The sequence below is a fragment of the Selaginella moellendorffii genome, unplaced genomic scaffold, assembly GCF_000143415.4.
Source record: "Selaginella moellendorffii unplaced genomic scaffold, v1.0 SELMOscaffold_32, whole genome shotgun sequence".
NCBI classification, from domain to species: domain Eukaryota; kingdom Viridiplantae; phylum Streptophyta; class Lycopodiopsida; order Selaginellales; family Selaginellaceae; genus Selaginella; species Selaginella moellendorffii.
Genome location: NW_003314293.1, coordinates 350,193 through 373,905, shown reverse-complemented (window position 1 = coordinate 373,905; position 23,713 = coordinate 350,193). Strand labels below are relative to the sequence as shown.

Below are 23,713 nucleotides of genomic sequence, written 5' to 3'. Positions count from 1 at the left end.
ACACTTCAAGGGGGATCCAATGAAAATTATGTTGCAGGATTCTTATGAATAGGGTATGACTCAGATAGTTGAGTTCAAGTTATGAGAATGTTTCTACAAGGTGAACAAAGCAATAGAATTGGCAAACCAAAAGAAGATTGCAAAGAATATTGAGAAATATGTGGAAGCAAGTATAATCTTGGCTTGAAAAAATTGACATTCGATCCATGAAAGGGGCGAAGAATGCATAGATATGTATTATAAGGTGGGGTAAGTGCCTTCTAGCAGTAGCTTTACTGAAACCTTTCCAGCATCCAAGAACTTGCCAAAGTAAAATAAGGATAGGTAGATGGAGGAAGAAACTAGTGATATAGGATGCAATTGACATTAGTGAAATTCGCTGAGGCAAGGGATTTGCTGGCCAGGATGCCGTGCCACAACGCGGTGGCGTGGACGGCGGTAGTCGGGGGATTTGCCCAGCTAGGGTTTATGCGCCAGGCAAAGATGCTCTTCGATTCCATCCCGGAGCTCAGCGCCATCCCTTGCAATGTGATGATCAATGCCTACGGGCAGAATGGATTCGTCCAGGAGGCCAAGAGGATGTTCGATGACACGCTCGAGAGGGATGTGGTCTCCTGGAATTCTCTCATGGCGGCATATGCCCAGAACGGGCATTGCAAAGACGCTGTTCATCTCTTCACTATCATGGATCTCGAGGGAGTCGAGATTGACGAGATCTCGTTTCTCACTGTCATCGACGCTTGCACAAACCTTGGAGAGTTCTTTCTGGCCAAGGGGATTCACTCTTCCATCGAGGATTCAGCTCTAAGCTCCAGGCTCGACTCCATGGTTTTCACATCGATCGTCAACATGTATGGAAAGTGTGGACGAGTCGAGGACGCGCGGAGAGTTTTCGAGGGGAGTCCCCCTTCTCGAGCACGACGTTGCCTCGTGGACAGCGGTCATCACAGTCTACTCTCAGAACGGCGAGGCCAAGAGGGCGATCGAGCTTTTTCGAAGAATGGGAGTGGAAGAAGTGGAGCCGAATCGCGTCACCTTTGTCACCGTCTTGGATTCGTGCGCGGAGCTCGAGGAGCTTGCAACTGGCCGGATCATCCACGCAGAAGTTATCAACTCCAAACTTCCGGTGGATATCATCATGGGAACAGCTCTCGTCAAGCTCTATGGAACTCTTGGTTGCTGGGACGAGGCAAATCAAGTTTTTGAGAAGCTGTCGCGGGAAGACGAAGAAGGGGACGTGATCCTCTGGAACGCCATGATCTCGGCCTACGCTCTCAATGGATTCAACACCGAGGCACTGGAGCTCTTTTGCAAGTTAAGTCACAGTGGCATGAAGCCCGACAAGGCCTCGTTCGTTGCGGCTCTGGACGCGTGCTCAAACTCGCTAGCATTGAAACAAGGCAAGCTTCTTCACTCGGGCATTCTCGAGCACGGCTACGAGTCGGACCTCGTCGTGGGGACGGCGCTCGTCAACATGTATGGGGAATGCGGAAGCTTGGACTCGGCTCTCGAGTTTTTCCAGGGGATGAAGAAGAGAAACTTCATCACCTGGAACGCCATGATGGGAAGCTTTGCCGAGAACGGCCACAGGATGAGAACTTGCGGAGTTTACAGGGAGACGGAACAGGAGGGTGTTCTATCCGACCGAGTTACGTTTCTGAGCGTTTTGTTCGCGAGTAGTCACGCGGGATTGGTGACCGATGCCTTGGAGTTTTTCCACTCGCTCCAGGACGATTATGGACTGCGTCCCGGCTTGGAGCATTACAGATGTATCGTTGATCTTCTGGGACGGCTCGGGCAGCTCGAGGACTCAGAGGAAGTGCTGAGCTATATGCCGTTTGAGCCGGATGCTGCTGCCTGGATGGCATTACTGGGGTCGTGTAAGATTCATGGAGACGTAGGAAGAGGAGGAAGAGTTGCTCGACTGATTCTTCGTTTGGATCCTCACAACTTGGCCGCCTGTCGCCTCTGGTCGTCCACTCCTACCTCGTCATCTGATGACTGGCTGGCTGATGAATAGTTTCACAACGTGTAATGGCTAATCACCTCCAGGTAAAATCTTTATGGTGCCAATTTCTCACAGCTTCTCATGTTTTTCCAGGCATATGTTCTCTACACTTTCCGTGATGAATCATGATCTCATAAGTTTCAACAACGGTGCAGTGGCTAATCATCAGGTAACTTTTTTATGGTGCCACTTCCTCACAGTTTCTCTTGTTTTTCCATCGTGTAATGTTTTATATATTTTTCTCGTCGATAAGTCCTGTTTTTCTAAAGCTGACGCGGAGTCTGTCTTGTTTTCAATGAAACGAAGTTTCATGGCTTTAGTTTCGGTAAGATCGCGGTTTCTTCCAAGGTATTGTTCTATATCACTTGCTGCATCGCGCTTCACACTGTGATTTTGTAGGCCGTGGACTTTGTCGCGCACTCGACAAAACTCCATCAGTGCGATTAAGCCCAGTATTGCTGGCTTGCCTACCACCACTCTTTAAGAGGGAGGGATCCATCCATTTCACTTCCGTCCTCAACTCCCTCACGGCCATGAACTCCACCGACGAAGTTCGTAACATCAGCGGCGTTTTCGAAGGTCTTTCCTATCCAAATCCTCTGGTTTTCATCACAGGAATTGCTGCTGCGGTCTTCCTCGCGGTGCTTCTTTCTGCGGAGAAAAGAGATCACAAGGGACCAAAGAGATGGCCTCTGGTCGGTTCTTACTTCCAAGTCGTGAAGAACTTCCCAGTGCTTCACGACTGGTTCCTTAGCTATTTCAGCAGCGAGTGTAGGACGATTGCAGTGGACTGGGGGACCTTCTACAACATTCTCACGGTCGACCCTGCCAATGTCGAGCACATTCTCAAGACAAATTTTGCTAACTATCCCAAGGTATGATTCGTTTTTACTGATTCAAGTTCTTACTTGCGGTATGGTGAGTAGGGACGTGTCTCGCACGCCAGGAACTACGACTTTATGGGAGATGGAATCTTCAATTCGGACGGGGAGATGTGGAAACGGCACCGCAAACTTGCAAGCTACGAATTTTCGTCCAAGAAGGTGAACGAGTACAGTGGCCAAGTTTTCAGGAAGGCTGCTGTGAGAATGATGGAAGTGTTGGAAAATATTGCAAGCAAGAAAACCTCTTTCGACTTCCAGGTATGGTTATGAGAGAAATAGTATTTCAATCTCAAGCTTTTTTTAATTTTTTTTTTCCTTTGGCAGGACATATCCATGCGAATGACATTAGATTCTATCTGCGAGGTTGCGTTTGGAGTGGAACTAAACACTCTGTCACCTTCCTTACCAGCAGTTCCCTTCGCAGCTTCTTTCGACCGAGTTAACGAGCTGATCGTGCGTCGCTTAATCGGGCCAGTGTGGAAAATCCTACGAGCTCTCAACCTGGGCTCTGAGCGGGAGCTAAAGAACCAGATCCAGGTACTGGACTCATTCACGTTCCAGGTGATCGAAAACCGACGACAAGAGATTGAAGCCTGCGAGAAATCTGGCAAGGAATACGTAAGTTTTTTCCTCCCAAATAAGACTTTTTCTTACAGGTTTGTCTTCCAGGAAAGGCAGGACCTCTTGTCCCGATTCATGACTTCCACTGGAGCAAGCGATGCGTATCATGACAGAGAGCTTCGTGACGCCATCCTCAACTTCATAATTGCTGGACGAGACACGACGGCCATCACTTTGTCCTGGTTTATCTACTGCATTTGCAACAATCCTCGAGTGGCCAAAGAGATTCGCCTCGAGTTAGACCGGACCTTTGGGAGTGAGAGCAACACACTCACTTTCAGTGCCTTCGCACAGCTCCTCTCCACTGAGAATCTTCGCACGCTTCACTACTTGCACGCGTGCATCAGCGAGACTCTTCGTTTATACCCGCCGGTACCACGAGTAAGTCCCACCAAGCTTTCTTTACACCAGTAAAGAGCTGACTAACTTGAGCTTTCTCCAGGATGGAAAGTATGCAGCCAACGATGATGTTCTTCCGGACGGGACTAAAGTTAAACGTGGGGATTCTGTGGCTTACGTGCAATACTCCATGGGAAGAATGGAGTTTCTGTGGGGACCTGACGCTCTAGAGTTTAAGCCGGAGAGGTGGATTAAAAACTCCGAATACCAGCCTCAATCACCATTCGTCTACACCGCATTCCAGGTATGAGAGATCTCTCTTTATCTCTAGTTCATCACGACTAAAACTTGAAAACTCTACCAGGCCGGGCCGAGAATTTGCTTGGGAAAGGATGCCGCTTACTTGCAGGCCAAGATCACTGCCGCGATGCTCATGAGGTTCTTTAACTTTGAGCTAGTGAAGGATCACGTTGTCCACTACAGGCTGCTCATGGTGTTAGCAATGGTGAATGGTATCAAAGTTAATGTCTCCACGCTATAGCTTGCGATAGAAATATAATTCCGGTTCAAGACATACCGAAGACATGGTGTTTTCAATTGTGAAGTGTGCTGGGCTCCGCCGAAAGCTCGATGAGCTTGGCGTTCTCTTCGACGTGCTCTACTCTGCGCATGCCCGCGAGTGCTACAAGAACGTTTGGCGTGGTTCGCACGAACTGTAAGGCACACTGAGCGCCAGTGAGCGTCTTGTCACCTTGGGAGAATTCTTTGAGGACCTCGGCCGGGATAGAGTTACAAAGCTTTGCCTAACGAAACGAGCCATTATAAGAACCGAAGCAAGAAAAAAGAGAAGAAAAAGTGCAAGCTTTTCCATGAGAACTTGCCTGCATCAGCGATGCTGAAGTCGCGACTGAGATACCAAGCTCTTTCGCGGCTTGCAACAATGTCATTTTGATCCCTTGCACGAGCTGCGTTTGGCTATTCGCTGCTTCCTGAAGCGCCATGTTGTATGGGAGCTGAAGGATCTTAAAGTGGTGTCTTTCTCCTCCTGGAAAACAAGCAAAAAACCTTTGATCAGAACAAAAACCATTACAAACAAGTGAAACGACTGACCAGCTTCATACGCAGCGCGAACTAGTTCTTCCAGTGAAAGGTGGCCCTTCGACTCGGGTGGAACTCGAAATCCATTCCATGTTGCGATCCCATAGATCCCAACCTTGCCTTCGTTACAAGCTTCTTCCAGCACCGTAAACGCAGCCTTGATCCGCTTGTAAAACTCTTCACGGGACACCTCCCCGAGCTGAGTTTCTGGATTGTGGATGTAGTAAACGTCAATGGTTTCTAAGCCCAGATTGGCTCGACTCTTGTCTAGCTACAAAACAAAAGAAGAAAACAAAAAGGGGAGTCAAGTTCTAGATACATAAAACTTCCAACCTGATTCTTGATGTATTCTGGTTTCATGCAGTGACAGCCAGCCACGAAGTCCTCCCACGCAAAAATACCAGGCCGGACATAATTTTCTTCGATCCAGCCCCGAGGATTTGGAGGACGGATTGTATCAAAGCTTAAGAAGCCACCCTTGGTACAAACCACGACTTGGTTTCTCTTTACCACTCCCCGGGACACGGCCTCAGCAAGAGCGAGTCCTATGGCTCTCTCGCTCCTCATGTTCCTGTAGTTTATCGCTCTACACAGAACAGGCAAAGCATCGATCAGGAGAAGATCGAAATGAAAATGTTGCGATCAAACTTACGAGTCAAGCACATTGATCCCGAGCGCCAGAGCACGCAAAACAGCGTTTTTGTACTCTTCATCGGCGACATCGGTCTCTGGACCGAGGTATGTTCCTAGTCCGAGGGACGAGACGGTTAAATCGCCTGTACTAGTTTGTGCCGGAAGACTCCGATAGTTTCCAGCTCCTGAGGAAAACAAAACAAGAAACATGAGACGAGCACCACGAAAGTAAAGAAGAAAAGAACAAGCTGCCATGAAAAAGCAAGAGGAATCGTTGTTCGACAAGAAGATCGAAGAAGAAGAAAACTTCGCTCGAGACAATCACGCTCCTCAGGAGAACAAAACAAAAATACTTGAGACGAGAAGAAAGAAAAGAAGAAAGAACAAGCTGCTACCGAAAAAGCAAAGAGAAGAAAGAAAATTATCTCCTTGCTTGAAGAAGAAAATCCAAGAAGAAAAAACATTCGATCGAGACAATCACGCACTTACCAGCTGTTGTAGCGAACATTTTTGCAAAGAGCGAGGTGCCATTGGAATCCGCGCAGCCAGGGAGTAGCGACGACTGCTTGGTGGAGCAATGCTCTTGCTGGGACGACGCCATTTGCGAGCAAGATCTGCCTAAAAGAGAGTCACACCTCCAAATCTTGATCCTCTTCTTCTCTCCAATGCAGTTACCTCGCCGATTTCTTGGACAGCGCCTTTGGAAATAGAGATGAAGACCAAATGCGCGCTACCATGGCCATTCTTGTACTAGAACCCTAAAATAATGCTGCCACGTGTTTAGCAGAGATCCTCTGACGCGTGTCAGATATCCACGTGGCCTTAGGGTGGCATGTAATCCCAGGTGGCAGAACCGTGGCATACCGTGGCTGGCCTACGCTGGCGCGTGCTGTGTAAGCTTCCACGTGGCTATGTCGCATTGGGTGCTTTGAAATATCAAATGTGCATATACACACGTTAGCTTCTCTGTTTTGTTTTAGGTCAGCTGGATCGATCGCGGCATGGCGATCTCTAGCCGCGCTGATCTCTGGCTGCGTGATCCAAGGCCTTTGACGCCGATGTCATCGCTGGGATCAGCTGGGTGCGCGTCAATTGGACGTCGATCGAAATCTATCATTTGCTCCTCCAAGAATGCGGCTGAAGCGAGTCCGGCGAGCTACAAGGAGTTCAAGCTCTCGGATTTTTCGCTCTGTCCTCACGTTAGCATCGGCTTGTCAGGGAGAGTGAGTATTGTTTTAATGGTAGTCTTCTTTCTGACTTAAAGAACTTTGGTTTGGTTTTCTTAGAGCGATGAGCTCTTGTTTGAAGGAGTGGTGCAAAGTCCCAGCAGGTTGATTCACTTCGTGATTTTATTTTCTGGCAATTGAAGCTTAAGATCTCTTTGGCAGTGACTTGAAAGGCATGCGAGTGGTTCTCAGGCAATTAACCGGTGCTCGAGCTCAGCGTAGAGGAAAACGAGCTTTAGAGGTCAGTACTTTTCTTTGTCGCTCGAGAAAAAAATCTTTGACAGCCTTTCAGATAGTCTCCAAACTGATTTGTAAGCAAGATATATTTCATTCTTATGCGACACGAGTGCATGGCTTTATTCCGTCGTCCGACCAAGATTCTCTAACGCTTGTCCATGGTGTAAGTTCTTCGATAATTTCTCACTCCGTTGTTCTTGACGAAGAAAGTTTTCTTTGCAGTACTATGGATGCTCTTTACACCAATGGCTACTTTGTGTGGACTGGCTGCCAAATCTCGAGCAAAGGCTTGCACTCGGCGAGGAAGCTGCTCGAAGAGTGGGAGATCATACAACTGGTGGCCCGGAGGTGACTCGACAACTTCGACTTGTTCGAATGATAATGCGCGACATTTTAATCGGGGTAAGCTTCTGATTTCATGGTTTTTTTTTTCGTTGCTTCTAATCGGCTGTTTGTAGGTAAACTACTTACATAGCCAAGGTCTTGCTCACACTGAATTACGATTGAACAATATTCACATTAGTGCGGCCGATAGGCACGTCAAGGCAAGTAGCTTTCGTGATGGGAATTTAACCAAGAGTTGGAATGCACAGGTTGGAATTTTAGCAAATGCAGTAGAATTTTCCGAAGTTGATGATCAAGTTACTGTGCCATCTGGGAGTCAGCTCAAGAATCGTCGCAAGCAAATCATCGCTTATGACATAAGGTAAAGGCTTTTTCTTTAGAAACCTGAAGGTTAACGTGAAAAAGTACAGATGCGTAGGCTATGTGATGGCACGAATGGTCCTTCGGGAACTCATGGATCCTTTAATTTTTTCTCACTTCAAAACCTTTCTTAGAAAGGTTCTCTCGTTTCTACGGTGAGAAACGCTCTTACCCCGCGTTGTTTAATACAGGGCCATGATCCTGTAGGCCTCCGTGAGTTCCTCCTCCCCCATTTACTTTCCAAATCGCCTTCTGGAAGCACAGGCTTACAGGTTTGAGCCGGATAATTTATCTCTGGTTAAAAACTTTTTCTTTTCTTTTTGTAGATTCTCGATAGAGATGGTGGCGCTGGCTGGAATTTGTTAGCAGCCATGCTTGCCATTGATCCTGGAAACCGAATCAGGTACCTTTGTCTCGACCATCTCTTTTGAACGACGAAGATAGGCTTATAATTGTTTCGTGTTTACGACAGTTGCACAGATGCATTAAGGCATCCGTTTCTGTGTGGACCAAGGTGGCCAGTGAATTCCTCCATTGATATGATACGCTGGAGTCTAGGCTCCGCTGCGATCAGAATTGTAGAAGAATACATTTACATGACTCATCAGGTACACTCACAATTTATATCTTTATATCTTCTAAAACAATCGTTTCTCTGCTACCAGCGAAACAGGCTAGCACAACTCATTGATCTTCTAGAACGAGTAAATTTCACGACAAGACGCGAGGTAAAAGATCAGAGCTCCAGTCAAAGTTGATATTGATATTGATCTACAGGATTGGATGAAAACGCTACCAGGAAAATGGAGGCTCATCTATCACACAAGCAGGCAAATTGGACTTACAACGCGACAGGTAAGAAATTCTCATTCTCATTCCAACCAATAAGTAACTTTCGTCTCATTCTCCAACAGGCTTCTCCGCCAGTTCTCATCAAAGACGTAATGCAAACCATCTCCGTGACAAGCCAAACTCTCGCCTCAACAGTGGACGTGACCTTCACAGTGCTCCCGAGCGACACAAACTGGCCTCACGACAAGTCTGGAAACAGCGGCCGGATCCAAATCAACGCCACAAACATCCAGCTCCGGCAAGGCGAGCGCCTCTACCAAACGGACACCGAAGTCATCGACCAGAGCCCGGCGCTGGAGAGGCTGCGAGAAGTGGAGAGCTCGGCAACCAGAAAGCGCAAAGGACTGGGCCACTTCCTCCCAAAGGACGCGCCAAAGTCACTCCCCATCATCCGGCTGGACGTGGACGAGTTCGACATCGGCATGGAGCTGGAGGAGGCCCTGCCGGACGCAGACTGGGCCCGCCGGATCGTGCAGGAGGTCCGGCTCCAGCTCCCAAAAGAGATCTTTGCAGTGTCCAAGCTCGCCTGTGCGACTTACGTCGACTCGCGGCTGTTGGTCCTGCGTGGTATCACTGGTGCTGCGTTGCTGTTCATCAGGTCCCCCATGAAATAGAGAACCAAACCTTGTTCCGTGCTCTACCTGTGTACTCTTTCTCGTTTTGTCCGCGTAGCAAACTCGTCGCTCCGGAATCGCGAGTACTCGCCAGCTCGCTTCTTCTGTGAGTGGAACGTTTCTATGCAATTACAAACTAACAGCTATAGGTGTTAAAACATGAAGAAAGTCGAGGCTAAATAATTTTTCCCTACGTTTTCGTGAAGCTTTACCGTTTGAATGCTTCGCCAAAATAAAAATCTCTGCAGCTAGCCGCGTTGTGTTCTTCATCACCTCTCACTAAAACAACCATGTACCACGGTATGAACAAGCAGCGACTGGAAACGAAAAAACGAAAAGAGAAGGGCTGGATGTCTACCTCAAAATTATTTGCTCCGCTGGAAGCTGGCCGGGATCCAGACGAGGAGGAGGATCTCGAAGCGCAGCAGCCTGTCAAGCTTCCTCGTCTTTGGCCTGCGTCTTCGCCTTGCTCTCGTCCTCCATAAGCTGGACCGCCGCCACCACCCGGAAGAGCTTGTCTTTCGGAATGTCCTTGGCGCTCAAGGTGACCCCGACGTGGGACTTGCACTTCCTCTGCCCCGTCCCCGTCACGCACTGCAGCCCGCTCGACGTCCGCATGAAAAGCTTGGCGGCGAAGCGCACCACCTTTCGCTGGTCCACGTACATATGCGGCTGGAAGGGATACGTGCATGGCCGGCAGTGCAACGCAACCCACCAGGTCTCGTCCCCGGTGCACGACATCGTCACCTTCCACCTCGAGCCCCCGAAGAACACGTCCTTCTCGATGTTTGAGCAGTACCACGCCTTGTCCGTGAACGTAAACTCCGTCCCGAATCGAAACGGCGGGAAGTCGCTCATCTGCATCCCGCTGTGGAGCTTCGCGGACCAGCTGAATCCCCCCGTGCTCTTCCTCCTCTTGCCATCGAACGAACACTCGTCCACGGTTGAGAAAGGCACCAGCGTCGCGGCACTGCTCGCTGCTGCCCTGTCCAAGCCGGAGTCCTCACCGCCGCTGCTCGCGTTGCCGGCCTCGTCCTCGTCCGGGCTGCTCCAGTCCGACTCGCTCGACTCGGAGGAGCTGCCGGACACGCCCGACTCGGAGGAGTCGGAGTCTTCTTCTTCCTCTTCGCAAGGTGTGCCTCCGAGCACCCGGGTCTTGAGCAAAACGTTCTGCCATATCGCGTCGTTGACGACGTCCGTCGGCATGTTGGCGTCCTCGAGCTCTTTTCTCGCCTGGAGCCCCTCGTTGGCGTCCATGTAAGCAAAGGTGATGCCCCCACCGCAGAACAAGTCCATCACCATCTCAAACCCGTCCTTTGATGAAACCTCTGCTGCTTCCTCGGCCGCGTCTTCGTCCCAGAGCCTTCTCAACATTTTTAGCGGGGTCGAGCTCAAATCCTCCTTTTGCTGCGACGAGGCGGCTTTCTGCTCGCTCGAGGCCTCGCCTTTCTTCTTGGTTTTGTCCTTGGAGCTTGGCTTGCTGCCTTTGTCCTTGCTCTTGCCCGAGGCTGTCTTGGCGGCCTTCCTTGCGGAGTTCGACTTTGCAACCCGCTGCCTCTTTGACGATCCACCCTCCACATTGGAAGTTCTCCGCGAAAGCTTCCAGTCTACCAAAGCCTGCTTCGCAAGCTTGTATCTCTCCGACTCGTTCGTCACCCAGAGCTCGTCAGACTTTAGTAGCCGGCAAAGCAGCTGATTAAAAAAAATCCATCAGAACTTTTCACAAACCACAAAAACTTTTCAAAACATGCTCTAGCGGGAAAGACATACAAAAGGAAGGAAGAAACACGACTTACCGGAAGAGAAAGCTTGGATAGTACGTGGGAGAGCTCTCGAGCAGCATGGAAACAAAGGTAGCTCCAGCAGGCATCGCGAATTCCTTCGGCATGGTGTCCATAGCAATGCCGCTCCGACAGCTGCTGATAAGCCAGGAAGGTCTCCACTCTGATATCACTCACCATGAACTGGACGCACTGCTCGCACAAATTCTCGATGCACAGGAAGCATCCAGCCGCAAGAACGCCCACCGCATTCTCGTTGCTAAACGCCGGCGCCACTCCATACAAGTACGCAAACGCGATCTCCAATCCCTCCACCGTCACATTGTGATCGTCAATCTTGAGCTCCACGCGCGGCTTACCGGATTCCTTCCAGGGCCCGGACAGCAGCGATTTGAAGTAGAGGCTCTGCGAGAGGATGATCCGGTGGAGCTTGTAATCCTTGCTCTGGAAGCAAACCGTGATGTCGGAGAAGAGATGGCCCTGGAGGCCATGGCGCTGGACGTGATCGCACAGCGCCGCCCCCGGATTCTCGAGCGCGCACATCGTCGCTCCTCCTTCGCTCCCTGCCCTACCCGCGAAACCCTAGAAGCTTTTATACCACAGCTCGCTAACGGACTTTTTCACTCGTTTATTCTAACTTAGTGAATTCTATCAAATGTACAAAAGCTCGTTTTCTTTGCTTTGATCAATCCATAGCGCTTACTGATTGTGGACCGCAAATGCTTAAGAGAACCTGGAGAGAAAAAAAGTTCTTGCGTGAGAACCAAGAACAAAGAAGAAGAAGAAGAAATAATCTCGACTCACTGGAAGAAAGACGAGGCCGTGGAGAAATCCCAAAACCACCAATCCGAAATACATTCGAAAGTAGTAGATCTGAGAACTCCAAGCTTAGAACAAATCAACCAAAAGCAAGGTTTAAATCGTTACCACAAAGATCTCCGAGCGAGCAAAGACGAGAACCACGACTCCGACGAGTTTGGTTAAGGTGATCCCACTGCAGTAACCAAGAAAAAAGATCAAACAAAGCAGTGACAATGTTTTACCAGACCTGAACACGGAGGCTCCCATTGTTGTCAGAGCTTTTGTTGCTCGCATTGATCGATCGCCTGTGCTAACCGAGAATGCGTGCGTGATGTGAACGCAGAACTCCACGGCAATCCCCACGGACATGATGAGATTGACGACCGAGACAGCGTTCAGCTGAATGGTCCAGATTGACATGAGCCCCTGTGACTCACAAGTTCATCGCGTTATGAAACAACCGAGAGTTTTTCACTTCGAGTTCTTACGAGTAAGTTGATGACTATCATTAAAATGACGAGAAGGATGATTCCTGCCGTAGCTAGGCTGCAGAAGAAAAAAATTCCAGAAAAACGTTTTAGACCTTGCGAAAAGTGATTGATCACGAACCTGGTGGTCACAACTAGACAGACGAGGAATACGGCAGCTGAAATTCACAATTGCTACAGTTAGATTATACCAAGCAAGCCACAGAAACTACGAACCAACTGCGAGCACGAGGCTGATCAGTGTGTTCTTCCATATGTCTAAGTACTGCTCGAAGAAAATATAGAAAACTGAATATGGGAAAACTGATATCTGCACACGAACATTCATAAGAAAAAAGAAAACTTAAAGTTGTAAGTACTCACGTTTAGTGACTTTGACACGCGAGCGGTGAAGTCCTTCACAGCTCTCAACGCATCAATATAGTCAGTTTGTTTGTTGAGAGCTGTATGATAGGTGCGGAACTCAAATGCTCTAATAGTTCCATTCTTGTAACCTGTTCAAAGGACGAGATATAAGAACAAAACTAGAGATGATCTTACTCACCACTCAAGTTGAGGCTGTTGGAGTATGCGCCTCGACCTCCTTTCGAACAATCGGCAGACGGCAACGCATCCAAGAACCATGGTAGTTTCTTTCTAAACTGCTCAGTGGTAGGACGCCCGTCGATCAAATCAGACTGGAGGAAGCACTACAAAAATAAAGATATGTCATTTGAGCACGCAATATAAATTTCAAAGCAAGATAAAACGTACCGTAGTGCAGTCCTTGCAAGTCTCACTCAAACCGCAGTAGTCCTCCCATTCAGGACAACAAGGGGGCTGGCGGAGTCAACAGCTCTCAAACCATAGAAATAAACTAGAAAGCACGATACCTGGTCATCAGGAGGGCAGTAACTGCCGTCAGGGAAAGTACGACAGCATCCAAATGCATCCGGAGACAGCCAAACGAGAAAATCATCTAGCCATGAAGCCGCCGGTCTAGCTATGAAGCTTGTCTGAGGCGTAAGGGCGGCCCTCGAGACCTCGTTAAGCAGTGAGTCTGGATGGCAGTGACTGATAGAGCACAATTTGTTGGTCTGATTACTTTGTGCGCTGCATAGTCAAAGCTAGTTATTAGATGAAACTAGACGACAAAAACTGCGAACCTGTAGTTATAGTCTTGAACCACAAAATACAGAGGAGGTCCTATTCTTAAATGACTTGTCACGTTGTTGAAATAACCCTGCAAGAAACGTTCATAGATTCATTTCATACAGCATATCGCACTACCTGTAAGTAAGAATCCCGAGGAAGGACAATTTGTTGGTTCAGACCAGCCGGAAGCCTTACAGCAAGTGCCTTCATAACCAAGACGTGAGCAACAAGAAAAATCTCGTCATCATCTACTTACGATGCTCACTAGAAGTAGAGCAGAAAAAGCTGCCAGGACAACGGCCTTCACAGCAGGCTTGAGAAGGAACGGTGCGTGCACTTTCTGAAACAAACACGCTGCAGTAGTTTTTAAAAAAGCGGAAACGTTACCTGCATATAAACAGAAACTAGACCAGCTCCTCCTTCCCCTCTGAGTCCTTCACGGTTCGCTGGAAAATGAAATTATGTCAAAAGCAGAGCACAGATGGGAACTACATACGGTATCCTGCATTGTAGTCACGCTCTCGGGCTTTGATACAAGGCAAACAATCTACGCGGTTCGCTTCAGTTCTCGTAAAGTCGTAAGTAAGAAGAGAAACAAAAGCCGTAATCTGAAGTAGAAAATCTAAGAGTATCGCAAAAGCTGCATTCAAAGAGAGTGTAAGTACAAGTCAGGAAACTTGCAACATTTACCCGCGAACATAGAAAACACACGGCAGGCAGGCATGGGCGTGAACGATCCAATAGCGAAAGCTAAGAACTCTGCAAGGCTTGCGAGTGTGATAGATGGACCTACTTCGGCAAGAGCATATCCAACTCGAAGGTCGAGAGGAAGTTCAGGTTCCTGGCGTTTAAGCGCATGCACTAGAATACACATGTTGTCGACTCCCACCTGAAGCAGCATTTGATCAATTCTAATCTAACGGACCAAGTAACAATAGCTTACCGCAAGGACAAGAAATGGAATGACTTCAGCAATGATAAGCGTGGATTTAACACCAACAGCACTGAAAAAACCAACAGATCCTAGAACTGAGAATGCAACAATGATAACCCCTCCTAAACCAAGAAACACCTGCAACTCAATGTTAATTTGGAGTCAAAGTTTCGCGAAACCAACCTTGGACGTGACATAAAACGGAGCAACTTCTGGTAATGAATCTCCCAAAGTGAAGGATATATACAAGAACATAACCAGATAGCTCACCTGCAAGCCATTGTTCAAGAAAATGAATCCATCATTGAAACACTTACAAGAATCGTTACAACATCCGCATAACTTTCTCTCTCTAGCTCGGACTGTACAGAGCTCTCAGACGAAAATGCGAGAGTCAAGTTGTGTGAACTTGCCAATTGCTGAAGCTCTTTCTGCGAATTTCATGGAATAGAACACATATATCGAGGTAAGTTCCTTACCTTTGCCAAACGCACAAAAGCCTTCTCCCAGGCAATAGCAGCATCATTTGCACCTTCGGTGCTGCTCACAGCATTGTTGACGGGATATGTTACAACAAACGCAGTAGCCTACGTATTCAGAGAAAATCATTAACACTCTCGAAGTTATTTTTATACCTGAGTATAATTTGTGCCTTCGAAACCACCAACGGCTGTACTAGGATCCACAGGCGACTGGTATGCACTGAGACAATTTTCCGAGGACGAGTAATGCTGAAAGAAAAATTAATCAAGTAAAAAAGCATATTAGAGAAACAGAAGCATCTCGAGTTTTTGGAGAAGTTTACATCAAAGCAAAATGCCGCATGGCTCGCTCCCTCATCGTCGTCAAATTTTTGGCGGTCCATCTTATAATACTGCAGCAGCAACACAAATTATTAAGAGTCAGGGAAGACAGTTGCGTACCTGCAGAACACTTTGCGTAGCACAAACTGTTCCGAAAGGTTTCATGCAAATATCTTGGAGAGAAACCATTCTTCCAGAAAGGTTTCCTCTCAAATCGTCAACCTGCTTTTATGAATTACTGCGAGCACAAATCTAATAATTTTTTACCTTATTTTGGATTTCAAACATAAGCTTAAGGTTGTCATCTGTCAAAATAGGAGGAGACACTCCGTTTTCATCCGGAAGGGTTGCCAAGATCAGCTAAAAACGCAAAGCATGATTAGGCATGAGGCGATGCTCACGTTTACCTGTTCAATTCTATAGAAAGGAGTAAGCTCCGTATCAAAAAACTTTTTCTCTGTCGCTGCTGCGCTCCCGGGACTAACCCAGAGCTGCACGAAATATGTGAGTTTGAAAAAAAAAACCCAAAAAAATGACTGAAATGCTTACGTTTTCAGGGTTCGTTTCAACATTCATTTTGACAAGCCCAATGCACAGAATTATGGTCACGAGTATCGACAGAAGCAGAACCACACCAGGGTGTCTAGCGATCCACGTTCCCTGCGACCTGGCGAGCGTAAAAGGTTATGACAACAAACAAATTAAAGCACGAGGCTCGCACCTGAACCATCTCGACAAAAACTTTTCCAGAACAGGTTCATGAGATTCAGGTGTGGATGTTTCGTCCTTTTCCAGTCCCTGCAACACACAAAACATGAGGTGATGAAGAACATGAATTAATGCACCACCTCAACCGGGGTAATTTCCACCCCATTCGTCTCTTCTGATTGCAAAAGTTCCTCTCTAATCTCTCCGTCAGAAGGTTCTTCGTAACGACGAGTAGTAACCCATAGCCAAGCCACAATTCCCACTAATAACAGAAGGTATAAGATTCCAAGCCCCAGGTCTATACATAGAATCTGGAAAGAGAAAAACGCTTGATACTGATGGGCACAATTTCTGATAAGATGCGAACCTTTGTCCCGCCAATTTCGACACTACAAGCGTTCTTCTGAGGAGATGGTGGTAAAGAGGATTCTGTACATTCCTTGGCCCCCGGGCAGTCGCCACACGAACAAGAGAGTGACGCATCCCAGCATGGAAACATTTTCGTGTTGAGGAGTGACATTGGCGAGGACTCGTTAGCTGACGTGTGGAACTTGATGTAATAAGGTGATCCAGGTTCATATAAATCAGCCTGCCGGCCAATAAATGCAAGCCACTCTACACAGAGAGCCGTTCTCAAGCCAAAAATGCAAAGAGAGAAAAAAAAATATACCTTTGTATGTTTTCGCTCCGCCACCCACAAAGTCCATTGCTCGAGTATTAAGAGCTCCAAATTGAACATCTTTGCAGGAGTTAAAGAGATTTACTCCAAACTCCTCGGAAAGGAAAAACTCAATGCCGTCTACAGTAGACGTCGTAGAGTTTTGCTGCAAACTGTTCGTTGGCAAAAGACAAATAGAAACGAAACGAACCTGGACCGTAGAAGTCACGTTAATAAACAGGCTCTGGTCGGGAGAGCAAGAGAGCTCACAAAAAAGATTAAGAAAGTTCCTCAAGCACGCAGGGCATCCAGTCAAAAAAGGAACAGCCTGCCAAAGTCGCGACTTAAGAGTAGCAGCAAAGCAACTCCAAAGTTTGTGCATCGTACCTGCTGAACTTGGCTCCGGAGAATATCAAACTGCTGCTCAGTACAACAGACATCTCCAGTAATAGTCGGGCAAAGGCTCTGGACTTTGTGAGAGAACGAAGAACTCGGCTGCAAAGAACAACCAATCCCATCAAACTTATCAAGAAACAAAAACGAGAACACAAACTTACCGTGACCGCAGGCACCGAAATCGGACAGTTCAACGCCTTTCCATCCTCTCGTTGTCCACAAACATCATACATTGCGCAGTGATTTTTCGCATGCTTAGTCCTGCGAAGAAAGATCAACTTTTGCTGCTCTACAATCCAAATCCGACTTACAATCTCGTCTCTAGACGATCATTTACACTCTCAATCTCTGCCAAAGCCGCTGGAAATTGCCCCAAACCCTGGACACAGCACGAAAATCAGCTCTAGCCACACAAAACCCCCCATTCTACCCTAAGAAGCGAGCATCGATCGAGCTCAATCGAAATCCCTACCTCCAGCGCCAGTAGCAGCGCGAGCGCGACGGCGGAGCGCCATCCAATCGCCATAACCCTCCTCCCTCGCGTGCGCAAAGCGAGTATAAATAAGCAACGAATATGCCAAACGAATCCAAATACAAAACCTCTACCCAGAATATGCCTTCCACTCAAACGAAATATACAGCAACTTAAAAAGTTTATTCCGTTAACGATGTTAGAATTTAATATTCTTTGATATTCCAGAGATCACACTTTTGACCTTTGCCTTAGAATTCCACAGCAAAACCATCTTTTTTCTTTCCTTAGAACCATCCATAGCGCATCTCCAAGTACTTGTTCTTGATCCACCGGAAGCTATTCCTCACCGACGATTTCACCTTGCCTTCCACCGTGAAAACCTTGTAAGACGCGACCCTCTTCTTCCTCTTCATCTCCGGATCGTTGCGGAAATCCCACGATCGGCTGCTGGAGCTCTTCTTGTGCTCCTTGATCTGGTACCCAGCCTCCGGATTGTTGTAGCCGCTCGAGTACGAGGGCGCCGAGTGAGACGCCGAGGAATTCCTGTAAGAATCGTCGTGGTAGTAGTGCATACCACGATCGTTCGCAAGCTCCCGGTTCATAGCTGATGGAAATCCCTCACAGATTCCTCTCTCTGATCACCGCTCCTCGCAGATCTGTGCGATAATCACCGAAATCCCCCTGTTATCGATGATCCAATCCACAATCCAGCCAAGGATCGGAGCCATTACCTTCCGGCCGCCGAAGAAATCCGAGGGAGTGACGATGGATCGAATTTCGCATGGAGCTGGGCAGATCTGCGCTCCAGCCACGCCGCGATCCTCCTCACGACCCCAGCGCCGTCGCGATCATCGTCACACAAAACCCTAGCGCGCGACTCTTCTGCTAACAAAGCTATCACTGTGCGTGGATCATTGCCCGTGGTTAACCCTTGTAACGCACGCGGCAAGCCGCATGGCCGGCGAGCGATCGCTTGAGCACCACTAGCGTTCCGCCACGTGTCTTGTACGCGCGAGACTTTTTATTTCAAATATTTTACCGGGTGGAGGGGGATCGATTCCGGGCGACGAGTCACATCCTTTAGGGTTTGGTGATTTTGGCGATGCTGCCCTGCTCGAGGAGCGCTAGGCGAGGGCGAGGGCAGGAATCGCGGCGGCCATCGATCAATCTCCTTGACGACGGCTGCCTGGTGCGAGTTCTGGGATTCCTGGCGCCATTTCCAGGTGAAGATTTTGTCTTCCCACGCCGGGATTTCGTCAATGCCAAGCTCCTGCTCGTGTAGATCGCTTCAATGCCGCGAGCGTGTGCTCCCGGTGGCACAAATTGATCGCCGACTCCCGGATGTGGCTGAGGGTTCAATCGGCCACTGCTAACTCTAGTTACAATTCTTTTATTCAGTCGGGCGAGTTTGCAACTTTGCAAGACGCCGTCAATGCGGCCAGGTCTGGGAGTTTTCTAGTTCATCCTTTTCGCGATTCTAATGGATTCTTCTCTCTTTCTCATCAGGCCCGGAGACACGATATTTATCGGGCCTGGAGAAGTCCACGCAGTTGCAAACGTTGCCATTGACAAGCCGCTGTGCTTGGTCGGTATTTTTGCAAGTTTCTTCTTTCTCCAACGTATGAGCACCCCGTTTTGTTGTTGGCATTTGGATTCTTAGATGGGTGGAGGCTCTTCTCCAGAGGAAACGGTGCTAATCTCCCCCAGTGGTTCCGAAAGGTCGTTTTTTTTTTATTTCCTTCTTCTCCTTTGCGAGCGAGAACTTCGATTTCCTGTTTCTAACGAACTCGAGCACTCACTTTGCAGCGCGTTGGTTTTCTCGGCAAACGGCAAGATCGCCAACCTGACCATCAAAGCCGAGCTGGGGAGCTGCTTGCTACACAGGCGTGGCAGCCTGACGGTGGATCGCTGCGCCCTCGAGTGTGAGGAGCATCCTCTCGAGTACCTCTCGTGTCCGATCGTCACAACTGCGGGTGGCCTAGCAGCGCATCATCTCCCAGGCAAGAGCGATGGCTTGTCCGTGATCGAGACGCGGATAGTGGGAGGGACTTGCGCTGTGAAAACGGTGGGGAGCCTCGTCTTGCAACAGGTGCGCGTGTTATACTCGCGGGCCGCCGTGATTTTCTGGTTCACAGTGGCTCAACAAAGCAAGAGCGCGAGCTCCATAGGAGTGGCAGCAACAGCGTTTGTGCATGCCTCGTGATCTACTTGTAATCTTGTGCGTAATTTCTCTAACAAATGTAGAGTTTTTAACTATAATCGAATCACTAAGTAGGGGATCTCATGATCATTGACCTCTTAAACTAAAGGTAACTTATCATTAGTTAAAGTTCGAATAGCATAAAAAATTTAAACTAAATTAAAATCTTTTAATTTAAAAGTTCTAATTTAAAGGTGGGTGAGAAAGCTCCCTTAAGTTAAATTTCTACTTTATTTGAATAATACACAGTTAAACACCCTCTAGCTCTTTCTTGGTTCGCTGGATAACGCGAACTGGGATTCCTCCCATGTTAAAGTCCTCGCGAATGGCGTTGGAAATGAATCGAAGCTCGTGATCTTCGAGGCTGTAAAATCCCGCCACGAACAATACAAAGGTTGGAGGTCGGGCCTTCACCTGCGTTATGTACCTCGGCTTTGCTCTCTTCTCGTCTTTTCTCTTGGGATGTCGAGCAAGCACCTACACATCGCGATGAAACAAATCATGATCGCACCAACAAAGCCATACAAAAGGAAAGAAAAAAGAAAAACCAACCTTGTGAAGCCAACGATTCAGTCTCGGAGTCGACACCCTCGTACACCACTTGTCATAAGCCTCGAACGCGAGCTTCATGATCGTCGATCTTCCACGCCCCTTGAGAGCTGAGACAAAGATGATAGGAACTCCAAGCACCTGTTGAATGCTCATCATAAAAAGATGGCAGCCTAAGGAAGCACTCCAGTACCTGAGGAAGCGTAAGCTGGATTTCTTTGGGAACTGCCTCCATGAGTTTCTTCCTCAGGTCGGCATTCTTTTGACCTTTGAGAACGTCCATCTTGTTCACGACGATGATAAGTGCGCGGCCTTCGTCGGTCACCCATCGTGCCAGTGCTGCCTCGGAGTTTCGAAGTGTCATCTTTGACTGTGCGATCTACAATCCAAAGTTACAGAACAGTGAGAAGGTAAAAAAAAAAGACACACACACACACACAGAGAGAAAAGAAACAAAGGAAAAACCTCTTGCGCGTCGAGTACTATTGCCACCACATGAGCAGTCATTAAGCTTCTTCGAGCGAGCATAGCACTGAGAGCCATGGGACCTTCTTCCAGCTGGGAGCGTTGAATCCATCCAGCAGTATCAACCTGGAGAAGAGAAGAACGTTACGGATTTCTATACAAACGAAAGATGCTAGCTTACCAGACGCACTGGCTTCTTGTTAAACTCAAAGTCAATCGTGATGGCGTCTCTCGTAAGCCCCGGCTCTGGTCCCGTGAGAACTCGCTCTTTTCGTAGTAGTGAGTTTATCACTGTGGATTTCCCAACGTTTGTTCGACCAGCGATGGCAAGACGCAGAGGCTTTTGGCCTCCTAAGCTCTTCTCTTCCTCTGTCAAAAACGATAAACACAAGTTAGAAAAACAAGGAGAAGAAGAAACGTCTCACCTTCTTCTTCGTCGACGAGCTTTTCTTTTGCGGCATCCAAAATCGGCTGGAGACGTTGGAACAAATCAGCCAAACCTTCTCCAGTTTCTGCTGAAACCGGGACAGGATCGCCAAGCCCGAGGCTATAGCTTTCCGCGATGTTTGCCATTATCTGGTGATCGCCTGTGATTTTCTCAGCTTTGTTCACCACCAAAACAACCGGGAGATTCAAGTTGAGTTTGCGAAACCACATGACAGCCTCTTTGTCCAGAGGGCTCACACCGGCCCTGAAAGAAACAACAGAAAAAATATTAAAGCTTTGCTGCGAGGACAAGAAAAGGGAAAGTTTCACCTCCCATCGATCAGAAAGAGAGCGGCATGGCAAGTTCGAAGAAACGTTGCTGTTAATCCCGTTGTCCTCGCAAGAACAGTCTCGCCTTCTTCGGAGGTTTCCAGCCCGGCCGAGTCGAAAACTTTGAAACGCAAGTCCGAGAGCTTTGCGGAGCCTTCGCGAATGTCGCGTGTTACATGGCTGTCCGGAGTATCATACACGATGGCTTCTTTTCTGTGTACAAGCCTGCCAAGGAAAATTTTGAGAACCTCCGACGGATCCAAAACCAAGAGAAAAATGAAGCATCTCACCTGTTGTATAGCGAAGATTTACCAACATTTGGCCTTCCAAGGATGATCACACTCGGCATAGGCTCCACAGCACGCTTTGCCTCTTCCTCGATCTTCTCAAACGAGATCCCTTCCTCGAGAATCTCTTCCTCCTCAGACTTTGCCAGAGGAACTTCATCGTCGACCAGTTTTTCTTCATCCTGTCCTCCAGAAGTTAAGGAGGGCGCTCCATCTTCGTCGCTCTCTTCTCTTTTCTCGGGCATGGATTCTTCCTTCCCGCTCGAAACATCCACACTCTTGAACTTAGGATTAAGTGCCGGGACTGCCCTGGAGCGAGGAAATGCGGCCAAGCTGGCCGTGAAGAACGACCTTTCCAGCTGCTGGGGATGGTCTTGGACGGATGTAAACGCCGTGAATGGCTTGGGTTTGGAGCTTGACACGGTTGTCTAGAAGGGCCTTAGCAGAGCCAAGTGGGAAGATTTAGCGCTTGAAGGAAGAACGAGGAAGAAGGACTCACCCGGTGCGCCATCCATTCTAACCGCCGTTTGATCGCTCTCCTCATTCCAAACCCTAAACCCCACTAAACCCTAAACCGTCGTTATTTTAAATTATATTTTCAATGCGACCCAGACACAATCTCCTTCCACGGCATCCCAGAAAGACGGCTGGTCCTCTTCACAAACAAGTCAGGTCAGGTGGCAAGAAGCAACAAGACTTGACTCTGAGGCTCTATCAATGCAGATCTATCTATCCCTCGTGGAGATCTCATGCGCCTTTGAGCAGTTTCATCATCTTCAGTGCCACTGGGAATGTGTACAATGTGACGCTCTGGACTGTGATTGCCCAGACTTTGGCCGCTGGCACATGTACTACACAAAGTTAAGAACCGATTGTTGCTCTCTAGGAACTCTAATGGTTGCATTAACTTATGCTGCCAAAGCTCTAACATAGTCACAAAGCAAGTTTTACCCCAGATTGGGAACTTGGACACTTCTAATTAAATAAATAAAGTATTTTTAAAACAATACAAATACATATCTAACAAATGTAGTACAGTATATTCAAAAATTTAAATATAATTGTAAATAAATTATTTCAAAAAAATAAAATTTAATATTTTCTTATTTAAACATTAGAAAATACTAAAAACTAATGTAATATAGATATATACATGATATAGATATTTACTTTGTATATCTTTAGTTTTTGATATTAAAGATATGATATCTCTCTTATATAAGACTTAAATAATTTAACTTAATATTAAATATGTGAATGGAAATGGAATAGAGAAATGTGCATATTAATTAGCCCAAAACCCTTACATTATATATAAGATTGAGTGGTCCAGATTGAAATCAATTTCAAAATCCAACCTTATTAATATTAATATATGGCATCATAACTATACAATTGGACTTCATATCATCCCCTCCTTTTGGAAGGATGAAAGGTAATTAAAGTTTTTTAGCTGAAAGAATGGGATTTAGAGGAACATCAAGAAGAGGCATTAGTGAATCTGTAAATGGTGTTAGTTATTTATGATCTCTTTGGATAAAGCATTTAATTACATATTTATAATTTAGCAAGAAGCCCCTTAAACAAACCACATACCCAAAGATGGAAAAAACAAACTAACACCAAGTCATTCATTTTATACTTCATAAGTAGATCATGATAGGAGTTGTAGAGCCTTTGTTTTTGTATTTATATGTAGCCTAAGTGTTCAATAGACTCTACTCAAACAAGTAGAAGAATATTTATTAAATAGTGATCCCAGAACTTAGTATTTACAACTCATGGTAATCATGAAAATAAATTCAACTTTATTAGTAGTATTGGATTATGACCATATAGGAGTTTATATAGTGCAACACTAATAAAACTCTCTTCCTTATGACATACGTATACTAAAAATATGGCAAATAACCATCCTAATTTAAATGCTGAAACTTCACGTACTTTATAATCATCCTTTTCAAGATTCGAACAAGTCATTTTATCAAGTCATCTATCTATGGATGATAAATACTCATGAAAGTATAGCATATCCCCAATTGATACATTAAAACATAAAAT

The 23,713-nt window shown here is 47.1% G+C and overlaps 9 protein-coding genes across 11 annotated transcripts; 4 read left to right on the top strand and 5 right to left on the bottom strand.

The window, feature by feature from the left end:
• Nucleotides 1-822: 822 nt before the first annotated feature.
• On the top strand, nucleotides 823-2,327 carry LOC9638402 (pentatricopeptide repeat-containing protein At4g20770). The gene is made up of 2 exons (XM_024681888.1): nucleotides 823-2,052; nucleotides 2,102-2,327. Exon 1 carries the CDS (start codon nucleotides 854-856, stop codon nucleotides 2,018-2,020), a length of 1,167 nt encoding a protein of 388 aa, XP_024537656.1. The 5' UTR covers nucleotides 823-853; the 3' UTR covers nucleotides 2,021-2,052; nucleotides 2,102-2,327.
• Nucleotides 2,328-2,400: 73 nt separating this feature from the next.
• Nucleotides 2,401-4,426, top strand: LOC9649943 (cytochrome P450 704B1). Its single transcript, XM_024681885.1, has 6 exons — nucleotides 2,401-2,883; nucleotides 2,935-3,150; nucleotides 3,217-3,510; nucleotides 3,562-3,894; nucleotides 3,956-4,156; nucleotides 4,217-4,426. Exons 1-6 carry the CDS (start codon nucleotides 2,542-2,544, stop codon nucleotides 4,391-4,393), a joined length of 1,563 nt encoding a protein of 520 aa, XP_024537653.1. The 5' UTR covers nucleotides 2,401-2,541; the 3' UTR covers nucleotides 4,394-4,426.
• Nucleotides 4,347-6,345, bottom strand: LOC9638401. Of its 2 annotated transcripts, none has more exons than XM_024681886.1 (7): nucleotides 6,259-6,345; nucleotides 6,073-6,197; nucleotides 5,603-5,768; nucleotides 5,284-5,536; nucleotides 4,963-5,221; nucleotides 4,734-4,897; nucleotides 4,347-4,655 (listed from the first exon to the last, which is right to left on the bottom strand). In XM_024681886.1, exons 1-7 carry the CDS (start codon nucleotides 6,324-6,326, stop codon nucleotides 4,446-4,448), a joined length of 1,245 nt encoding a protein of 414 aa, XP_024537654.1. In that variant the 5' UTR covers nucleotides 6,327-6,345; the 3' UTR covers nucleotides 4,347-4,445. The 2 variants fall into 2 exon arrangements, with proteins under 2 accessions (XP_024537654.1, XP_024537655.1); XM_024681887.1 differs by having other exon boundaries at nucleotides 6,073-6,201; nucleotides 6,259-6,321.
• Nucleotides 6,346-6,569: 224 nt separating this feature from the next.
• Nucleotides 6,570-9,241, top strand: LOC9649942 (probable plastid-lipid-associated protein 14, chloroplastic). Its single transcript, XM_024681783.1, has 14 exons — nucleotides 6,570-6,806; nucleotides 6,870-6,913; nucleotides 6,972-7,050; nucleotides 7,102-7,209; nucleotides 7,269-7,448; nucleotides 7,505-7,591; nucleotides 7,640-7,752; nucleotides 7,802-7,889; nucleotides 7,943-8,023; nucleotides 8,078-8,154; nucleotides 8,224-8,359; nucleotides 8,417-8,479; nucleotides 8,529-8,606; nucleotides 8,666-9,241. The coding sequence occupies exons 1-14, from the start codon at nucleotides 6,585-6,587 to the stop codon at nucleotides 9,215-9,217; spliced, it is 1,908 nt and encodes a 635-aa protein (XP_024537551.1). The 5' UTR covers nucleotides 6,570-6,584; the 3' UTR covers nucleotides 9,218-9,241.
• Nucleotides 9,242-9,324: 83 nt separating this feature from the next.
• Nucleotides 9,325-11,577, bottom strand: LOC112348726. The gene is made up of 3 exons (XM_024681785.1): nucleotides 11,014-11,577; nucleotides 9,576-10,909; nucleotides 9,325-9,496 (listed from the first exon to the last, which is right to left on the bottom strand). The coding sequence occupies exons 1-2, from the start codon at nucleotides 11,539-11,541 to the stop codon at nucleotides 9,650-9,652; spliced, it is 1,788 nt and encodes a 595-aa protein (XP_024537553.1). The 5' UTR covers nucleotides 11,542-11,577; the 3' UTR covers nucleotides 9,325-9,496; nucleotides 9,576-9,649.
• A 25-nt stretch (nucleotides 11,578-11,602) lies between these two features.
• On the bottom strand, nucleotides 11,603-17,490 carry LOC9649941 (NPC intracellular cholesterol transporter 1). Of its 2 annotated transcripts, XM_024681782.1 has the most exons (36): nucleotides 17,393-17,490; nucleotides 17,232-17,299; nucleotides 17,082-17,181; nucleotides 16,912-17,019; nucleotides 16,736-16,852; nucleotides 16,537-16,690; nucleotides 16,234-16,481; nucleotides 16,007-16,177; nucleotides 15,880-15,956; nucleotides 15,708-15,825; nucleotides 15,566-15,649; nucleotides 15,426-15,518; nucleotides 15,279-15,380; nucleotides 15,161-15,229; nucleotides 14,991-15,086; nucleotides 14,835-14,942; nucleotides 14,673-14,786; nucleotides 14,539-14,625; nucleotides 14,365-14,493; nucleotides 14,112-14,310; nucleotides 13,918-14,061; nucleotides 13,809-13,867; nucleotides 13,678-13,761; nucleotides 13,557-13,625; nucleotides 13,433-13,509; nucleotides 13,160-13,379; nucleotides 13,041-13,106; nucleotides 12,832-12,976; nucleotides 12,651-12,781; nucleotides 12,504-12,597; nucleotides 12,409-12,445; nucleotides 12,288-12,345; nucleotides 12,047-12,225; nucleotides 11,926-11,992; nucleotides 11,803-11,871; nucleotides 11,603-11,731 (listed from the first exon to the last, which is right to left on the bottom strand). In XM_024681782.1, the coding sequence occupies exons 1-36, from the start codon at nucleotides 17,444-17,446 to the stop codon at nucleotides 11,684-11,686; spliced, it is 3,843 nt and encodes a 1,280-aa protein (XP_024537550.1). In that variant the 5' UTR covers nucleotides 17,447-17,490; the 3' UTR covers nucleotides 11,603-11,683. The 2 variants fall into 2 exon arrangements, with proteins under 2 accessions (XP_024537550.1, XP_024537549.1); XM_024681781.1 differs by having other exon boundaries at nucleotides 16,537-16,852.
• An 83-nt stretch (nucleotides 17,491-17,573) lies between these two features.
• On the bottom strand, nucleotides 17,574-18,328 carry LOC9638400. The gene is made up of 2 exons (XM_002976776.2): nucleotides 18,127-18,328; nucleotides 17,574-18,051 (listed from the first exon to the last, which is right to left on the bottom strand). Exon 2 carries the CDS (start codon nucleotides 17,995-17,997, stop codon nucleotides 17,680-17,682), a length of 318 nt encoding a protein of 105 aa, XP_002976822.2. The 5' UTR covers nucleotides 17,998-18,051; nucleotides 18,127-18,328; the 3' UTR covers nucleotides 17,574-17,679.
• A 136-nt stretch (nucleotides 18,329-18,464) lies between these two features.
• On the top strand, nucleotides 18,465-19,685 carry LOC9649940 (F-box protein SKIP5). The gene is made up of 5 exons (XM_002976896.2): nucleotides 18,465-18,618; nucleotides 18,678-18,837; nucleotides 18,902-18,980; nucleotides 19,056-19,114; nucleotides 19,202-19,685. The coding sequence occupies exons 1-5, from the start codon at nucleotides 18,498-18,500 to the stop codon at nucleotides 19,596-19,598; spliced, it is 816 nt and encodes a 271-aa protein (XP_002976942.1). The 5' UTR covers nucleotides 18,465-18,497; the 3' UTR covers nucleotides 19,599-19,685.
• A 122-nt stretch (nucleotides 19,686-19,807) lies between these two features.
• On the bottom strand, nucleotides 19,808-22,200 carry LOC9649939 (GTPase Der). The gene is made up of 9 exons (XM_002976775.2): nucleotides 22,152-22,200; nucleotides 21,656-22,080; nucleotides 21,366-21,590; nucleotides 21,035-21,300; nucleotides 20,791-20,978; nucleotides 20,610-20,735; nucleotides 20,338-20,523; nucleotides 20,148-20,285; nucleotides 19,808-20,072 (listed from the first exon to the last, which is right to left on the bottom strand). Exons 1-9 carry the CDS (start codon nucleotides 22,194-22,196, stop codon nucleotides 19,845-19,847), a joined length of 1,827 nt encoding a protein of 608 aa, XP_002976821.2. The 5' UTR covers nucleotides 22,197-22,200; the 3' UTR covers nucleotides 19,808-19,844.
• Nucleotides 22,201-23,713: the final 1,513 nt, after the last annotated feature.

What these genes read in the sequence shown, in the direction of transcription:
- LOC9638402 (XM_024681888.1), top strand. Translation starts at nt 854, where the DNA reads ATGGAAAGTGTGGACGAGTCGAGGACGCGCGGAGAGTTTTCGAGGGGA.
- LOC9649943 (XM_024681885.1), top strand. Translation starts at nt 2,542, where the DNA reads ATGAACTCCACCGACGAAGTTCGTAACATCAGCGGCGTTTTCGAAGGT. An exon ending in AGAAATCTGGCAAGGAATAC is followed by an intron (nt 3,511 to 3,561) that starts GTAAGTTTTTTC and finishes TTTGTCTTCCAG; the next exon opens with GAAAGGCAGGACCTCTTGTC. An exon ending in TCGTCTACACCGCATTCCAG is followed by an intron (nt 4,157 to 4,216) that starts GTATGAGAGATC and finishes AAACTCTACCAG; the next exon opens with GCCGGGCCGAGAATTTGCTT.
- LOC9638401 (XM_024681886.1), bottom strand. Translation starts at nt 6,326, where the DNA reads ATGGCCATGGTAGCGCGCATTTGGTCTTCATCTCTATTTCCAAAGGCG. An exon ending in AATGTTCGCTACAACAGCTG is followed by an intron (nt 5,769 to 6,072) that starts GTAAGTGCGTGA and finishes TGTTTTCCTCAG; the next exon opens with GAGCTGGAAACTATCGGAGT. An exon ending in GGGATCAATGTGCTTGACTC is followed by an intron (nt 5,537 to 5,602) that starts GTAAGTTTGATC and finishes TGTTCTGTGTAG; the next exon opens with AGCGATAAACTACAGGAACA.
- LOC9649942 (XM_024681783.1), top strand. Translation starts at nt 6,585, where the DNA reads ATGGCGATCTCTAGCCGCGCTGATCTCTGGCTGCGTGATCCAAGGCCT. An exon ending in ATCATCGCTTATGACATAAG is followed by an intron (nt 7,753 to 7,801) that starts GTAAAGGCTTTT and finishes GAAAAAGTACAG; the next exon opens with ATGCGTAGGCTATGTGATGG. An exon ending in ATTTCACGACAAGACGCGAG is followed by an intron (nt 8,480 to 8,528) that starts GTAAAAGATCAG and finishes ATTGATCTACAG; the next exon opens with GATTGGATGAAAACGCTACC.
- LOC112348726 (XM_024681785.1), bottom strand. Translation starts at nt 11,541, where the DNA reads ATGTGCGCGCTCGAGAATCCGGGGGCGGCGCTGTGCGATCACGTCCAG. An exon ending in TATCCAAGCTTTCTCTTCCG is followed by an intron (nt 10,910 to 11,013) that starts GTAAGTCGTGTT and finishes TTTTTTAATCAG; the next exon opens with CTGCTTTGCCGGCTACTAAA.
- LOC9649941 (XM_024681781.1), bottom strand. Translation starts at nt 17,446, where the DNA reads ATGGCGATTGGATGGCGCTCCGCCGTCGCGCTCGCGCTGCTACTGGCG. An exon ending in TGATAGTCATCAACTTACTC is followed by an intron (nt 12,226 to 12,287) that starts GTAAGAACTCGA and finishes TGTGAGTCACAG; the next exon opens with GGGCTCATGTCAATCTGGAC. An exon ending in ACGGCCTCGTCTTTCTTCCA is followed by an intron (nt 11,732 to 11,802) that starts GTGAGTCGAGAT and finishes TTTTCTCTCCAG; the next exon opens with GTTCTCTTAAGCATTTGCGG.
- LOC9638400 (XM_002976776.2), bottom strand. Translation starts at nt 17,997, where the DNA reads ATGAACCGGGAGCTTGCGAACGATCGTGGTATGCACTACTACCACGAC.
- LOC9649940 (XM_002976896.2), top strand. Translation starts at nt 18,498, where the DNA reads ATGCTGCCCTGCTCGAGGAGCGCTAGGCGAGGGCGAGGGCAGGAATCG. An exon ending in GACGCCGTCAATGCGGCCAG is followed by an intron (nt 18,838 to 18,901) that starts GTCTGGGAGTTT and finishes CTTTCTCATCAG; the next exon opens with GCCCGGAGACACGATATTTA. An exon ending in TCCCCCAGTGGTTCCGAAAG is followed by an intron (nt 19,115 to 19,201) that starts GTCGTTTTTTTT and finishes CTCACTTTGCAG; the next exon opens with CGCGTTGGTTTTCTCGGCAA.
- LOC9649939 (XM_002976775.2), bottom strand. Translation starts at nt 22,196, where the DNA reads ATGAGGAGAGCGATCAAACGGCGGTTAGAATGGATGGCGCACCGG. An exon ending in TAGAATGGATGGCGCACCGG is followed by an intron (nt 22,081 to 22,151) that starts GTGAGTCCTTCT and finishes AGGCCCTTCTAG; the next exon opens with ACAACCGTGTCAAGCTCCAA. An exon ending in TAGTACTCGACGCGCAAGAG is followed by an intron (nt 20,524 to 20,609) that starts GTTTTTCCTTTG and finishes TTTGGATTGTAG; the next exon opens with ATCGCACAGTCAAAGATGAC.